This window comes from Vigna umbellata, chromosome 3, assembly GCF_029865625.1.
Source record: "Vigna umbellata cultivar VRB3 chromosome 3, Vumbellata_1.0, whole genome shotgun sequence".
Lineage (NCBI taxonomy): Eukaryota > Viridiplantae > Streptophyta > Magnoliopsida > Fabales > Fabaceae > Vigna > Vigna umbellata.
In genome coordinates, this window is record NC_142167.1 from 46,573,533 (window position 1) to 46,587,234 (window position 13,702).

Sequence of the window (13,702 nt, forward strand, 5' to 3'; positions counted from 1 at the left end):
CTCATCTCTTCCAATACCGCATAAGAGAGAAATCAATCAACATTAAACCAATCAGAAAACAATAAAAGTTAGGGAGGCAGAGAGAAAAATGGCAGTCGAGAAAATACTCGAATGGGAAAAAGAAGAGTGGCGTTGGGGCACTGGTGAGGTTAGTGGCGCGATGGCGTTGAGTCCCGGCGGCCTGGAGCTGTTGAGGAGGAATCCGGTGGCCGTGGAGGTGACGGAGGAGGTAGACTAGGGTAGGCACGGGGAGCCTTATCGTGGCAGTGGTCGTGGAGGTTTTAGTAATGGTGAAGTTGATGATGATGGGTGTTGATGACGCGAAGGGATCGGAGATGAACGCGGAAGAAGACCCTCCCTGAGAATCGCGGTTTTCGAAAAGAGAAAGGCGGAGACATTGGCGTCGTGACTGGTGGTGGTTCTGGGGGTACGAGTTGTCGCCGGCGAGGCCAAGGCTTGTTTTGGTTGAGGCGACGGTGGACGGATATGGCAGAGGTGGTGTTGAGTCCGTGGTGCAGAGCTTGGGACCTTGGGTCAGAGAAGACGCGAGCTGGGGAATGAGGATGAACCTCCTGAACCCCTAGAAAATTCTAGGTTAGAAAGCATTGGACTGGGCCAAGCCCAGAAATGGGCGTACGTCTGGTGCATTGGGCCTCTTTTGGAGCGCTCGTTATTTGGCGTCCGTTCGCCATCTCCCCACAACGAACGCTCGTTATCCAAACGAGAGAACGCTCGTTACCTTTAAGCCATTTTGACCGTTCGCTCAGCACTCTCACCAACGAGCGCTCGTTATCCAAACGAGCGAACGCTCGTTATCCTTAAGCCTTTTTGACCGTTCATTCAAACATTCTCACCAATGAGCGCTCGTTCGTCATTTCCCCACAACGAACGATCGTTACTTAGCGCTCGTCCGCCACTTCCACCGCGAACGCTCGTTACTTAGCGCTCGTTCGCCACTTCCACAGCGAACGCTAGTTACTTAGCGCTCGAACGCTCGTTACTTAGCGCTCGTTCGCCACTTCCACAGCGAACGCTCGTTACTTAGCGCTTGTTCGCCACTTCCACAGCGAACGCTCGTTACTTAGCGCTCGTTCGCCACTTCCACAGCGAACGCTCGTTACTTAGCGCTCGTTCGCCACTTCCACAGCGAACGCTCGTTACTTAGCGCTCGTTCGCCACTTCCACAGCGAACGCTAGTTACTTAGCGCTCGAACGCTCGTTACTTAGCGCTCGTTCGCCACTTCCACAGCGAACGCTCGTTACTTAGCGCTCGTTCGCCACTTCCACAGCGAACGCTAGTTACTTAGCGCTCGAACGTTCGTTACTTAGCGCTCGTTCGCCACTTCCACAGCGAACGCTCGTTACTTAGCGCTCGTTCGCCACTTCCACAGCGAACGCTCGTTACTTAGCGCTCGTTCGCCACTTCCACAGCGAACGCTCGTTACTTAGCGCTCGTTCGCCACTTCCACAGCGAGCGCTCGTTACTTAGCGCTCGTTCGCCACTTCCATAGCGAGCGCTCGTATTTTAGCGTCCGTTCACCATCTGCCCAATGAACGTTGGTCACTCAGCTTCAATTTCTCAACGTCCGTTCGTCATCTCTCTCGACGAACGCTAGTCATTCAGCTCACATTTCTAAACGTCCGTCCGTTATGTTCCCCAATGGACGTTCGTCCTCTCCCCCAACGAACGTTCGTTCTTTACCTAACGAACGCTCGTTATTCTGAATCTCTTCACAGCGTTCGTTCAGCCTCACCAATCTCTTTTGTTTATTTTTCTTTATTGTCTTATTTTATTTTGTTCTATTTATTTATTTTAGACATTTACTTATCCTAAAATCTATATTTAATAATACAATATTGATAGTTTAAATAAAAGAATTTACAAAAATATTTTGAAAAGGTTTAAGCACACGTGCGACCGCTCGCGTAGGCCTTGTGCTGAAAATCTTTTCCTTTTCTTTTATAAAAATTAAAAATCAAATAAAAATATTTTGAAAAGGTTTAAGCACACGTGCGACCGCTCGCGTAGGCCTTGTGCTGAAAATCTTTTCCTTTTCTTTTATAAAAATTAAAAATCAAATAAAAATATTTTGAAAAGGTTTAAGCACACGTGCGACCGCTCGCGTAGGCCTTGTGCTGAAAATCTTTTCCTTTTCTTTTATAAAAATTAAAAATCAAATAAAAATATTTTGAAAAGGTTTAAGCACACGTGCGACCGCTCGCGTAGGCCTTGTGCTGAAAATCTTTTCCTTTTCTTTTATAAAAATTAAAAATCAAATAAAAATATTTTGAAAAGGTTTAAGCACACGTGCGACCGCTCGCGTAGGCCTTGTGCTGAAAATCTTTTCCTTTTCTTTTATAAAAATTAAAAATCAAATAAAAATATTTTGAAAAGGTTTAAGCACACGTGCGACCGCTCGCGTAGGCCTTGTGCTGAAAATCTTTCCCTTTTCTTTTATAAAAAGTTAAAAATCAAATAAAAATATTTTGAAAAGGTTTAAGCACACGTGCGACCGCTCGCGTAGGCCTTGTGCTAGAAAACCTTTTCCTTCTTTATTAAAAATACTAAAAATATTCCCAAACTACAAGTAATCTTTCGGCTAGAACTACGTTACCCTTGATTCTTCACCAAAAATGGAGATACGTAGGAGCAAGGCCAGTCCTTGTCAGGTTCATTTCAAAAAATACAAAATCATTATCCATAATCAATTTCTCAAACAAATTTCTCAAACAAAATTTTCAAGCAGTTTCCGAAAGAACTACGTAACCCTGATTTCTCATTTTGAATGAGAATACGTAGGAGCAAGGTCAATCCTTGTCGGGCCCAAAAAAAAACTAAAAAATATATTTTGTTTATTTACAATTTTATTTTAGGGAATAATTAAACATTTTGAAAACCACATCACATTCGCGCATTTAGTTAAAGGTACTGCCTTCGGGCAGGCGCTATAGGGTGCTAATACCTTCCCTACGCGTAACCGACTCCCGAACCCAGAATCTGGTTTTCGCGGACTGTGTCTTATTATTTTATGGTTTTTCCGTAGTTTTCCATAATAAACTATGGTGGCGACTCCAAAATCTCTTTTCGAAACCTGTTTCTTTTTGGATCGTCGTCCCGTCGCGATTCCGGTTGCGACAGCAGCAAGAGAACTTCAGATGAACGGACAGAACTCCAATTACAGGACCTACTCTAGAGCTTTTACTACTATTGAAAACTATGCTAAGGAAGCTGTATTGTAAACAAGTAAATCTGTCTATGAACAAGCCTTATATATGCTGCTGTGATTTAAAACTGGAAAACCTATAAAACTTCCTAAAAACAGTCATAATAGCAACTGCCAATGACAGGTCTAAAGTATATACAATCTGTCTAGACTAGTTAAAACACAATTACAAGACTAATAGGTAGCAAGTAAAACAAGTCAGCTCCAATCTTCAGGCCAGGCTAGTGCAGGTCAGCTTAGCTTGATTAATTTTGCCTCTTTGAGTCCCAACTTGCAGGAGCAGGTTACTTCCCTTGGTCCAACCAGCTTCAGGTCACATCTCCAGCTTATTCAAGCTTGCCATGCAAGCTTCTTCCATCAAGTCACGTTCAGGTCAGGTGCAGTTTCCAAGCCTGTTTAGCTTCTAATTCTTTAGAAATGACAGCCTACAGCCAGTTTCTTCAGCTCCACTTCCAGCCTACTTCAAGTCTTGTTCACACTTCAGCAATGACTACCCTTAACTTCACTGGATTGGAACTGCAGGGTTTATCACAGCACAGAATTACCCAAGCTTCTCCTCTCAAGTTCACTGCACCAGCAAGCTAAGAAAATGAACTGCACTAAACTCTAAAGTCAACACCTCTACAAATTGTTTGACATTTTCAAAATTACGTTCTTACATCCAAATTAAAAATAATTGAATCAATAAAGCAATGCAAAAAGAATCAATTTAATTACATAACTATGGAAAAAGTTATGAATCAAACATGCAACAGTAATCAAAGCCGTCAGAATTTACTTTTAAACTTATTAACAAAAAGTCTATATAAAAACTCCAAATTAACACATGTTCACAAAAATTAAGATTTTTACAATGATAAATAAATTTGAGCAAAAAAGAGAAAATTAGAACTAAACAAGGCCCAAAAGGAATGCTATTAACTATGAAAAATACAAGAAAATAGGGACTTAGCACACCCTCACATTTAAGCCTTTGCACTCTGAACAAAACATAAAAGAAAACACAACTATTCAAAAAGCAGTTTACAAAATCTGAACAGAATCACTAATGTACTGCCTAGAGGACCAGCAATAGTAACTTTTAAAAAAATTGCCTAGCCACAAATATAACTTTGTCAATCGTTATTTTAAAAAATAAAATATTGCAAGCAAGAAAATAATTGAACTCATATTCGTATGTGAGTATATAGTGATCATATCATACTCTTATCATGTTTCGTAAGCTTTGTGATGGAAATGATGAAAATAAACCATTTTACAGACTTAACATGGACGAAATTGAAATGTGTATAAAGTTGAAGAGCCAAACTCAATGTAAAAAATAAATTAAAAAACTAAAAGTAAAATTTAACCTTTAAAATTTTATAACTTGTAAAATTATGTTGGTACTTGAAAGTATATGTATTTTATGGATTATTTTAAGAAAGATTTTGATAAATTCGATAAATTTCATACTACCTTCCAGTACAATGTATAAATATCACACATTTTGTTAGTTGTAATTTCATTGTACAGCTTTATTCACTTACCAATATTGACAAAAAAAACTGACTTTTTTATATTTGATGCAAGATATATATAATTAAATAAATTATTCATACATGGAAAAAAAAATTAGTTACCTTTAAATGGTCGTGTATAAGTGGAGTGTGATCATAAAATGAACATCTCATGCAGGAGGATGCTACCTAATTACTTGTTATTCACAACACAATCTACAACCACCCAGGGGGTTTAGTCTCAAAATTGTCGTCATGCTGATAAATGGTCAAAGATAAAAAAAAAAATCAACATTGAAGTTTAGTTCCCTCAAAAATACTCCTTGCTCATATAACCAAAGGTGCAAGCTTTGACAAGAAATTACTTGCGCAATTTCCTGTTACTGCAATCACGGCTTATTTAACAACAGCATACAAGCAGGCAATGGCTTGCTACTTTCATATGCTTCACCAATCCACCCAATGTATGGTATATGCTCTCAATTTTAGGATGTGACAAACAGCCAATGAGAAACTCATGCACAACTCCATCCACAACAATCCAACTACTTCCTGGTTGCTTCTTAATTCCCTTCTCTTTCATTTCTAACCGCAGCTCTGAGACATCACTCCATTGATTCTGAGATGCAAATGCATTTGCCAACATAACATAGCCTGCAGAATTGTCTGGGTCTACTTCAACAAGCCTCCTGGAAACCTCTTGGGCCAACTCCACTCTAGAATGGAGCAAGCAGCCTCCGAGCAAAGCACCCCAGACAAAATTGTTAGGCTTGAAAGGCATGGAAATCACAACCTTCATAGCTTCTTCTATGCATCCTACTCTTGCAAGAAGATCAATATAACAAGCACAATGCTCCAATGTAAGACTAGGGGAAAGGGACACTTCTCTGAATATCCAGCGCCCACTTTCCAATAGTCCAGAGTGGCTGCATGCACTTAAAGCACCAAGAAACGTTCCAGCATTGGGTTGTAAGCCGAATTCTGGCATTCTGTAGAAGAGTCTCAATGCATCCTCTGCTTCACCATATACTGCAAGACCCATGATCATCGCATTGAATAAGACCACATCTTTGCTGACTGTATGTTCAAAAACTTCCTTTGCCTTATCCAAATTGCCACATTTTGAATACATGTTAATTAAAGATGTGGCGAGAATTTGGTTTGAGGCAATGGTGTCTTTATGTCCTAGAGATATTAGGTGATCGTGAACCCAACTTCCAAAACTCAAATCACCAATTTGAGCACATGCTGAAAGCACACTAACCATTGTGATATGGTTAGGTGTAGTGGCTGGTTCTTCTACCATCATACGGAAAAGACTTAAGCCCTCCACAGGATAACCGTTTTGAACATATGTATTTATCATAGCATTCCAAGGAACCACGCTTCTTTTTCCTATTGCAGAAATTCGATCAAACCCTTCTCTACTCTTCTCAACTTTCTCCCATTTACCTAACAAATAAACCAGCGCCGTGTTAACTGAATCACAGTAAGTTTCTCTAGTACTCACTCCATCACCAATCAATTCTGAAAGAATGTTAATCCATTTCTCAATTTTTGGCACCTCAAGGCTAGAACAGGCTGATAGAACACTGACCATAGTATCACTTTGGGGAAGCAAGTTCTGACTAATCATCACATGGAAAAGCCGCAAAGCCTCCTCACTCTGTCCAGACCGAGCAAAACCAGAGATCAAACTAGTCCAACAACTGACTACCCTTTTGTCAGGAATTTCATCAAACACTTTTCGGGCAGATGGCAAGTGGTTGTACCCTTTCGCGTACACAGAAACCAAGCCATTGCAAACAGAAGGGTCAGAGAGGAAACCCGTCTTCTGAATGTGGACATGAATCTGTTCTACGTGACGGAGATCTTTGGACCGAAAGCATGCCTTAAGGAGGAAAGAGAAAGTAAAGTCGTTGGGCGAAAGTGGATGCCGTTTCAAATCTTTGAACAGAGAAAAGGCGTGAAAAAAGTTACCCTCTTGGGCGAGAACTCTGATGATGGCATTGAAAGGAAAGATGTTTGGATTTTGGAGATGGTGAAAGACGCGAAGAGCAATGCGTGATGGGTAGTGTCCAATGAGGCGCGTGGCAACGAGGTTGTCTTGGTGTGCACCAAGTTGGAAAATGCGTGTGTGGATTTGGTGAAGATACGAATATGGAAGGTTGCCTTGTAGGAGGTCGGCAAGGTTGGTGGGTTCTGCAATGGAACATGAACAGGGAGAGTGAAGGAGTGCAACGATGGGTTTGAACTTTTGGGTGGTGGGAACGACCAACTCGTGAGACAGGGTGAACATGCTTGTTTGATTCAATTTTCATTTGAAGTAAGTTGCAATTGTTACATATTTGATGTCAACGAATGTTGTGTTAACATATGTTCTTTTTAGGAGTCGTCCTCCATCATTGCAAGCTTGCAGAAGACAAGATTATTGATTAAGAACTCTCATTGTCACGCTCCAATATGAACATGGCATGTACCAAGGAAAAAAAAAACTAGTAACTCCTTGCTATCCCAAGGAAGGACAAAAACTGCTTTCAAACAAAAACACTGCTACTAAGTTAGGACAAATTATAACAATATGTTTTTTCAGTCAAAGAAACCTACCATTAATGGTTGACATATTGCAGTAGTTTTTGACATGTACTGTTAAAAAGATAGAGATAAAAATGGGCTCAACCAGAGAGATGAATACAACGGGATGCCAAAAAAGATTTTTGTTGTGGGTTGTAGATAAAGGATTAAAATACCTTCTTATACGGGTATATGTATTAGGAAAATGATACTCGAACAACGTTTTTTGACAACATTTCGACACAGGACACGTGTCAGCGTTTGAGTGGTTGAGGTTTTTGCAGGAAAAAGCTGCTGCGTCTGAGAAAGTCTGATAGAAATCTGCTTCAACGTTGACGTGGCGAGGACGGGCACGGGCAGTCTGGGTTGTGCGTTTCAAAAATTGAAATGAAAAGGGAGCGGTCAGGGGTTTTTGTTTGGCGTTTGAAATTTGAATTTCATTTTTGAACAATTTTAGAGAGAAGTGAAGGTTGAGAGAGAGTCTAACCTAGAGAGAGCCCGAGAGAGTTGGAGTAAGGGAGTTCGAGAGAGAGAGAGAACGACGGAGTGGTTGTCGGAGTGCGCCGTTGAAGGTCGAAGGCCGTGTCGGAGAGATCGAAACCCTCCAGCCCGTTCCGTTTGACGGCGCCGCAGCTCCGACGTCGACCGCTCGACGCGAAGACGGGATCGTGTTTGGTCCGTTCCGGCCCAGCGACTTAGGGAGGCGTTGAAGGTGTCGCTTCGTCCCAGGTGGTTCCGTCCCTGTCCCGGAGTGCCGCCGGAGTGCCGCGGGAGATTCGCCGGAGTTTGGGATGTTCGGAGGACCAAAAAGAGGGGTTTTCCGGGTTGTCAGTCCCACCCACACCTTAGGCAATCGGCTCTGTTCCAACCGCCACGCGTGGTCTTCACTCAAGGTTGGTTTCTTTTTTGATTTGTCAGTGCAATGAATGTTGAATACATGGATGATGTTGTATCTGGATTTGATTTGCTTATGTATGAAACGTCTCCCAAGTGGATGTTGTTCTGTTCCCAATTTTTATACAACTTCTTTGCTTAATCTTACATTGTTCTGTTGTTAATAAAATGTTAAGAATTGTTCCCAAATTACTTAGAAGTAGCTGAAATGAGGGAAAACAAACAAGCCACACCAAAATGAGAGTGATGGACGTAGTTGGCCTTGGTGTGCAAAAACTGGCACCCAGGTACCCACTTATTTCAGTTTTTGTGTTGGTGTAGTGTTATTATACATTGAATTCTGTGTTATTTTGATTTGGGGATTACTGTCATGTTGGTCACCTCCTGTCTAGTTCAAATATCTGGCATTTCTTAAAGAGAGTTTAAATTAAATTCATTGTGCTTGAATATGAATACTATGTATTAAGTTTCCGTTTTCTGTTCATTCACACCCCATCCGTCTAGCAGTTCCAGCAGCACGCCCATGAGAAGCTTGGGAGCTGCAACGTTGGAAGCATTCACGTCCAGCTGCATCAAACAGCAGCAAGGACAACACACACCGTCTTCAAGTCCAGCCGAATTGGATGCACATGTTGAGATGGGAGAGAAGTGGAAAGCTGACACAGACCTTGTTTATTCCAGCATGGGCAGCGATGGTGTGCAGAACATGCAGAAGTGTAAACAAAATGGAGGGCCCCACATGGCTTTATCTGACAGAGAAGCAAAAGAGTGATGGAAGAAATTCATTAAAGGTTGCTAATGGGAGACAACAGCATGGCAACCTGGCTGGAAACGCACGAGGCAGCACCAGAACGAGACTTGAGAATTTGGCTTTCTGTATTGTAATGAATTTTAATTTGAATGAACAATGTCATTTAATTTCCTGTTACTGAATTGTCAATTTTATTCTACTGATGCGATTAAATTTCTTCTGAAATCTGATCTGTGTTGTTGTGTGTCTGCCATTTAATTTATACTGTTGTTGATTGTTTGAAATTTAATTTTTACGTTTGTTTGTACTGATAGCTTTATTGTGCGAGTTTACTGTTCCTGCAATTGCGTTTCTGCTGGTTTTGAATTCTGCACGTTTACTGTTTCTGCCTGTCAAACCGTTCGGTCTTTAACGTCACTGTTAGAGTCGTTCGTCCATCTTTCATCTGATTTTTACTTCCTCTGTGACGTTCGGCTTGTCTCTGTGTTCATGCTTGTTGTTTATCGACCGTTCGTTCTTAATCTTCATACCGTTCGGTCTGTTAGAGATCGAACGGCTCCTTCATTTATACTTACATCTACCGTTCGAGCCTCCTCTGTGCGCGCTGGACGAGCGTCCCTTCTGGGCGACAAGCGTCTGGACGAGCGTCCTCAGTCAGCGTTGTCCGCTAGCTGGGCGAGCGAATCTCCGCTCTCTGGACGAGCGTCCACTTACTGGACGAGCGTCCACTTACTGGACGAGCGTCCACTTACTGGACGAGCGTCCACTTGCTGGACGAGCGTCCACTTGCTGGACGAGCGTCCACTTGCTGGACGAGCGTCCACTTGCTGGACGAGCCTCCTGTGCGCGCTGGACGAGCGTCCTCTGCGCGCTGGACGAGCGTCCCCTCTGGGCGCCAAGCGTCTGTGCGAGCGTTCTCCGCTAGCTGGGCGAGCGATCTCCGCTCTCTGGACGAGCGTCCACTTGCTGGACGAGCGTCCTCTGCGCAGCCTCCTCTGCGCGCTGGACGAGCGTCCCCTGCGTGCTGGACGAGCGTCCCCTACGCGCTGGACGAGCGTCCCCTCTGGGCGACAAGCGTCTGGGCGAGCGTTCTCCGCTAGCTCGGCGAGCGATCTCCGCTCTCTGGACGAGCGTCCACTTTCTGGACGAGCGTCCTCTCCGCGCTGGACGAGCCTTCTCTGAGTGCTGGCCGAGCGTCCTCTGCGCTGCGCGCTGGACGAGCGTCCTGGCATGCTGTTGGATGGGCGTTCTCTTCTCGATGCTGACAGCCAAATGATGCGCTCCTAACGTCCTAACGGCTCACAGTTGAGGACGAACGGTCACAGCAACAGTCAAAAGCCGAACGTCCTTTCTTCCTTCTTTTTTTTATTAATTTTTTATTTTTTTATTTTTTTTATTTTATTTTTTTTATTTTATTTTATTTTATTTTTTTTTATTTTATTTTTTCTTTATGATGAAAGTAAATTTATTAATCAACCTGGACGAAATTGAGTGTTGACAATGCCCAAGGAACCATTCTTTGTACTGTGTGATTGAACGTTCGGTCTCTTTAAGGACGAACGCCCCGATCACTAAACCAAAACGAACGAACGCTCGAAATTGCATATGCTTTTAACGCTCGCTCTTGGTTCTGTGTTACTGATTGTGAGCGTTCGGTATGATTCAGACTGTGAGCGTTCGGTATGAAACGGAATCTCCAGCAAGGTCACCTGGGCATATTCAAACCGAACTCCACCACCAACATCATTATCCATTTTCACGGCATAATCCTTCAATCACCACCTCTGACCCCCGCCAAATACCGTGACCACTTCACTCATCAGCCACCAGGTTGCACCTCCACGGGACCACCAGGAACCCATCTTTGAGTCACAGCCGTCATCATCCCAAGCCCCCTCAGCCACCATTGCCATCCTCAATACTACCGTCTAGCACCTTCATCACCATTGCACCACTGTAACTCTCCACCGTGACCAGTCCAACACCGTCATCATCTTCCTCGGAAACCTTCCACCCAAACCGCCAAGTTGCTGCCACCGTGCTCAGTCTAAAACACCAACACCGAACGCTTAGGCTGAAACATCAAAGTTTGAATGGAACCATAAAACGCGTAGTATGACCTTACGTTCATGCACAAATTAAACTTAAGCATAAAACGCAAACCCAGAAACACAAACTTGAATGGAACCAGCGACTGAAAGCAAGCATGAACAATAAAATCCTACCATGGCAGCGTGAAAGAGATGATGAACAGTAAAACTTGCAGTACAATGAACAGTTAAAGCGTAAAATGAATAAGAAACTTGAGTGGAGAAACAGATTCAACTAGAAAATTTCAAAGAGACTCAGTTCAATACATGAAAATGGGAAAGAAACCAAACCCTAAACCTCCCCAAATGGGAAAGAAACCTAAACCTAAACCCCTCTTTTTCGTCCACCGAACAGTCGACACTCCGGCGGCACTCCGGCGATGCTCCGGCGGTGAATGCAAAGGTCCGGCACAGGGAGGGAAGCAGGTGGGACGAATCGCTGGGTTGGAGGGAAGACGATGCCGCCTTCGTATCGTTGGCCAACGTCGGAGCTGCGGCGACCGTGAATCGGAACCGGCTGGAGGGGTTGAATAGCTCCGACACGGCCTTCAACGTTGTCCGGCGGCACTCCGGCAAGCAATCCGTCGGACCTCTCTCTCTCGAACTCCCTTTCTCCAACTCTCTCGGGCTCTCACTCTCTCTCTCAACCTTCACTTCTCTCTAAAATTGTTCAAAAATGAAATTCAAATTTCAAACGCCAAACAAAAACCCCTGACCGCTCCCTTTTCATTTCAATTTTTGAAACGCACAACCCAGACTGCCCGTGCCCGCCCTCGCCACGTCAGCGTTGAAGCAGATTTCTATCAGACTTTCTCAGACGCAGCAGCTTTTTCCTGCAAAAACCTCAACCACTCAAACGCTGACACGTGTCCTGTGTCGAAATGTTGTCAAAAAACGTTGTTCGAGTATCATTTTCCTATGTATTATATTATCGTATTATATTTGTTAACAGTAAAAAAATAAAAATAAATATTTAATTTATATTTTATTAAGTTAAATTTAATTAAAATTAATATTAATTTATATTTTTATAAAATTAAATTTTAATTAATATTTAATTTAATTTATATTTTATTTTATATATTTTTATAATTTTATTTTAATAAATTATAAAAATATATTTTTTTAAATATTTATGAATATATGCATATATTCATAAAGATATTTAGATTTTAAAATATTCATAAATATTTTTTAAGTAAATATTTATGCTGGTAACAAATTGAGTAACGAATAAACTTTTTTTGGGTCAAGTTACAGGTAGATCTGTGTCCAACATAACCTGTTATCATTCCAAGACGTATATATTAATTCATATAAGGTATAGATATGATTTAACCAACTTTATAAAAGAATATAGGAGAAAACATAAGGAATAGTTCTCCGTCCCAGCATATCTCCAAAAAATTCTATTATGTCCTTTTCGTTAATAACACTTAACCGTCTGCTGGTTATTTTTTTTTTATTTCTTTTAATTTACCTTTTTAATTTTTATTTAATAATAATAATAATAAATTACGAAATAAAATTTAATATTTTAAATTAAAAAAATAATAAATTAAAAGTTTATTTGTTTTAATTCAATAATAAATAAATATTTTTTATTTAATAAATATTTAATTAAATTAATATTTTAATATAATTAGATATATATTAATATTTTAATTTATAAAATATTATTTAATAAACCAAAATAAATAAAACATATTAAAAAATTAAAAACAAAAAAAAACTAGAAAAATATGTTAACCTTGTTTGGAACGGTAACTGGTTAACATTTTTTTTAAAGTTTTTTTAATTTTATAATATATTTTTTTTTATTTTAATAAATAATATTTTATAAATTAAAATATTAATATATATTTAATTATATAAAAAAAATATTACAGTAATTGAATATTTATTATATTAAAAAAAAATATTTTGATTATCAAATTTAAATAAATAATATTTCTAATTTAATTTTTTCATTTAAAATATTAAATTTTTAATTCTTTTAATATGTTTTATTATTATAGTAAAATAACAGAATTCTCTGTCGCATTAGCAGAAACTTGATTTGATTTTTCATGGATAACTGAACTGGTTAACACAGTACCAGACTCCCGTTGTTCCTTTAGTAAATGCTCAGTCCTTAACTGTGTTTTTTCAGACAATTCAGATTGTTCAGTACTCATCCTTCCAGCGGCACTGTTATTGCTTGTCAATTCTCCAAATGGTCTAGTCATAGGTCCGAGGAAAAACCGCACACCACAGCATCCACCACTATAGTCTAAATGTGAGTCAAGTAACTACAAAAAAAAAAAAAAAAAAAAAAAAAAAAAAAAACAAACTTGAGATTATCCACTGCGTATCTGGAGCAGTAACATAACTATATACACGATGCGGAAATGGGAGAGTGAATCAAACATTAAAACTAAAAGACACAATCAAAATACTCTTCATGCAGCACATATACGCCAATTAGCCAATTGTTAATAGATTTTGACTGCTAATGAAAACTGTATAGTATGAAATATTAACCGAGCGGTTACAAACAACCAACCGGATATTTAGGTAATCTGTTTATATCTTATTCTGTTTATATTTTATTGGGCTTATATCAGCTCAGTATCCATGAGGTAAATTATAAATACAAAGCCAGGGCCAAAAGCCAGGTACGTTTCACTT

The 13,702-nt window shown here is 40.5% G+C and overlaps 1 protein-coding gene across 1 annotated transcript; it reads right to left on the reverse strand.

Annotated features, from left to right (window-relative positions):
* Positions 1-4,906: 4,906 nt before the first annotated feature.
* LOC148202714 (putative pentatricopeptide repeat-containing protein At3g08820) lies at positions 4,907-7,212 on the reverse strand. Its single transcript, XM_088110656.1, has one exon. The coding sequence runs from the start codon at positions 7,020-7,022 to the stop codon at positions 5,124-5,126; it is 1,899 nt and encodes a 632-aa protein (XP_087966782.1). The 5' UTR covers positions 7,023-7,212; the 3' UTR covers positions 4,907-5,123.
* Between the last annotated feature and the right edge of the window lie 6,490 nt (positions 7,213-13,702).

Coding starts and splice junctions, on each gene's coding strand:
- LOC148202714 (XM_088110656.1), bottom strand. CDS start 7,022: ATGTTCACCCTGTCTCACGAGTTGGTCGTTCCCACCACCCAAAAGTTC.